Source organism: Pteropus vampyrus, unplaced genomic scaffold, assembly GCF_000151845.1.
Source record: "Pteropus vampyrus isolate Shadow unplaced genomic scaffold, Pvam_2.0 Scaffold190, whole genome shotgun sequence".
In the NCBI taxonomy this organism is placed as follows: Eukaryota; Metazoa; Chordata; class Mammalia; order Chiroptera; family Pteropodidae; genus Pteropus; species Pteropus vampyrus.
Genome location: NW_011888971.1, coordinates 1,922,040 through 1,925,475, shown reverse-complemented (window position 1 = coordinate 1,925,475; position 3,436 = coordinate 1,922,040). Strand labels below are relative to the sequence as shown.

Below are 3,436 nucleotides of genomic sequence, written 5' to 3'. Positions count from 1 at the left end.
AATATGGGGTGACAGAAAGAAATCTAACTATGGGAGGTGAACACACAGTGTAAATATATACATGCCTTACTGTTAAAGTGAACAGCTGAAACTTACTGGATTTCGTTAACCGATGTCACCATAAAATTAATTAATTAATTAATTTTTTAAAAAAAGAAAAAGAGTTTCCAGCAAAGAAAAACATCAGCCGGTTCTGAACTGCCCCTCCCCCTGGGACCCTGCAGCACCCGTAAGCAGACTGTTTCCCTCGACCGGACCACCCCCTGGTGCCTTCAAGGCTCACAAGGACACCGTGAGTGGGTCACTGAACAGGCCCCCTGGACCCACTGGTTACGCGGAACATCCAGCAGAATAAAACTCGCAGCCCCGTGCGGGTGGTTAATGACAAGCTGTAATTGGTGCCACGGTTTAGAGAGAACTCTTTCAACATTAAAATGTGTTCTTTTGTGCACTGACGGCATGGGCACATCTTCCGAGTTTTCTTTTCTCTACATTTTCCTCCTTAGAACGAAGAAATCTGAAAGTCCTATCATGCCATTCTTTCTAGATTCTCTAAATGGGAAACAGATAAAGACACTTATTAGTAATTTCTCATAGCATACAATAGTCTTTATGAAACAACACGATTCAGCATAATTTAACTTGAATACCACTTAAATGCAACATAATTTAAAAGTTTTACCTTAAACAATTGATTATTTATGGTTTCTAATCAATAATTCTTACCTCTAAAAATAAAGCATTCTCTTGTACAAAAATGGGCATTTATTTCTAGGTGAAAAAATCAGTACTATATTTGAAGATTTTTCTTTATTGACAACTCAAATTTTAGTCACTGGTTAACAAAAGTACTAGTTAAAAAGTTGGTCTAGTAAAACTCAGAGGACTGTCCTGAGTCTGTGAAACTTTGGCACTGGCGATAGTAAATCTTTTAATTTCTCTGTCTATAGATATATTTATTTCTTGAAGTAAACCTCCGCCAACATCAGTAGGTGTACTGCAAAAACTCAACTATAACAATGTTGATTTTCAGCATCGGTGGGCAAAAGGAGATCTGTCTTTAGTGCTCGTAGTTTAAAAGTAAAAACCTGAGTTGGCAGTTGTTCTAAACCGTATTTTACCGTAAAAAGCGACCGTCTCCCACAGGCCGGGGAGAATTACATCGTCTCCCACCTGGCCGCTTAGGAAAGAGCAGGACGCTGGGGAGTGACGCCTGCCACCTGAACCCTCGCTCTCTCCCTCAAGCTGCAGCAGCCTGAGGTCACTGCCTTCGCTGGCCTAGCACCCCACGAAGGCCGGCCAAGCTTGTGTCCACAGCTGGAAAAGAACCACTAGCCAGGCGATGAAACAAAACATGGAGTAGAATTTTATTTGGACTTTCCTTGTGCAATTCAGTAATTCCTCACGTTAGGTAGCATCCAATGGCTAGAGAACAAGCCTCGCCATGAACACGCCACACCAGGGTCCTTCTGACACCAGGCGGGGCCCCCCAAGCTTCCAGGGCGAGGTCCTGGCAATGCCACCCCACTGCCAGCCCCAAGGCGTCTCCTCAGCCTATGCTCGCCGCTGCCCGCCCAGCCACGTGACTCTTTCCGCACAGCTGCCCCCATGGCCCCTCGTGGCCTGAGTGCCCAGCACCATCCGCTAAGGAGCTACGGAGGGTCTGAAACGCTTTGGAACCCAGCAGGGGACGAATGGAACGAATGAATGAATGACTGCATAGGCAGATACAACTAAGAATCACTCCCACTGTAAAAACCCCAAGTAGCAAGTTTCTCGTGGAAGAGTGGTGGGGAGGGGGGTTCGCCCCAAGCCACATGCACCAGGTCTGGGCGTTCACTCGCTGAGCATGTGCCAAGTGCTCCCTGCTGGGATGGAGGAGCAAAAGCTTAGGATCCGGACAAGCCCAGCTCGTGAACCTGCGCCCTGCACCAAGGACGGGTCCCCGAGGCTTTTCCTGTGAGCCCGTGGGGACGTGTCGCTGGTCAGGGTGCACAGAGCACCAGGTTACAAACCCAGACCTCCACCTGGGCAATCGGCAGCCTTCTCCCTTGTCTGCAGCCTCTTTCCCCACGTCTATCCCCACCCTCCTCCCCTAGGAATTCGCCTGCCCCCCACCCCCCACGGCCCAATGAGGAAAAGCTGGAGCCTACACTTTCTTGTCTCCTCTGTCCCCCTGCTTCTCTGAAATCACCAATGCCAGGGGCACGGTGACCTCTGCAGCCAATGTAAGAAACAGCTCTGGAATCCGCCAAACTGGACAAGGCCCACCGACGCCTCCGGTCCCCGCCCCAGTCTGTCCTGGCTCCTCTTTCTCCAGCGTATTCCGCCCTCTGCAGCGCTTCCTTGCTCACTGCCCCTCCCCCCAGCCGGGGGCTCCTGCAGCACCGCCCCCCACCAGCGCTGTCCTCACATGGATGTCTGGCACCATTTGGGAGGACAGGGGCCCAGGTGTGACGTGGACAGGAAGAGAGTGACCAAGGAGTCCCAAGGAGTGCTTACGAAGTCTGTGGATGACAGACTAGAGGAAAGACAGAGTGGTCCACGGAGTCAGGAGGCACGGCCCGGTGGCAGGGGCCTCAAAGGGGGTTCTGGAGGAGAGAGGAGGGGGCGTGGACTGGAAGGGACAAGGAGCAAGGACTTGTCCTTGGGGACAGCCCAGGTTCTGTCAGGCAGGAAGTGAGATGGGAGGTGGCCGGGGCTCACTCTGGCATCCCGGACAGACGTGGGAGGTTTAGGAGGTCAGGACAGACGAGCCTGGGCAGTGATGACAGGCCTGCTCGGTTGGGCTTCTCGGGGGGCCTCCCAGACCAGCCCTCGTCCTTGGCTCTCTTGTCCCCGTGAAACTCAATTCTGCTTGCTGTCTAGGTGTCCATGTGTCCCGTGTCACCAGGACGGCAACCCCACGGGGCCTGGGCTGATCTGATCCACCCACTGCATCCCGGCTCCACACACACGTGCCCAGGGCCAGCCACTGCCGCCAACAGCTCACGTGGGCGCTTGGAGGCGCAGGGAGCCCTCGGAGCGCAGTCCCTCTGGGGCTGGAGCCTGGGGACGCCCGGCTCCGTCTTGCCTCGCCTAAAGCCTCCACTTCTCTAGTCACCAGGCTTCCTGGGCTTCACCCCAACGAGGGATGTCCTCACCCCCCGAGGGAGCCTGCTCTGTGGAGCCAAAGCCCTGGGGGGGGGGTGTCACCACCGCCCCAGCTGCCCCCCAAGCTGCACAGCGTGGGGTGCACAAGCGGTCCCCGAGAAATGTTTAGGCATGCAGGAGTGAAGCTGTGTGGCAGGCCCAGCCACGCCTCCCACCTGCAGTCACTGGGCTGTGTCATTGTTGAGAAACGAATTCTGCCTTACTTTTCAATATGCTTTGATTTGCGACAACTTGACCTACTGTACTTAAGGATCACGATAAATTTGGCTAAACTCTTCTTAAA

The 3,436-nt window shown here is 53.1% G+C and overlaps 1 protein-coding gene across 1 annotated transcript in view; it reads right to left on the bottom strand.

The window, feature by feature from the left end:
• Positions 1-369: 369 nt before the first annotated feature.
• The window catches only part of ROPN1L (rhophilin associated tail protein 1 like), an 11,675-nt gene continuing 8,608 nt past the window's right edge, over positions 370-3,436 (bottom strand). Inside the window, exons 6-7 of the mRNA XM_011371416.2 lie at positions 2,154-2,217; positions 370-552 (exon numbers count right to left, since the gene is read on the bottom strand). Of these exons, the coding sequence (XP_011369718.2) occupies positions 489-552; positions 2,154-2,217 (128 nt within the window). The 3' untranslated portion in view covers positions 370-488. The remainder of the gene's footprint in view (positions 553-2,153; positions 2,218-3,436) is intronic.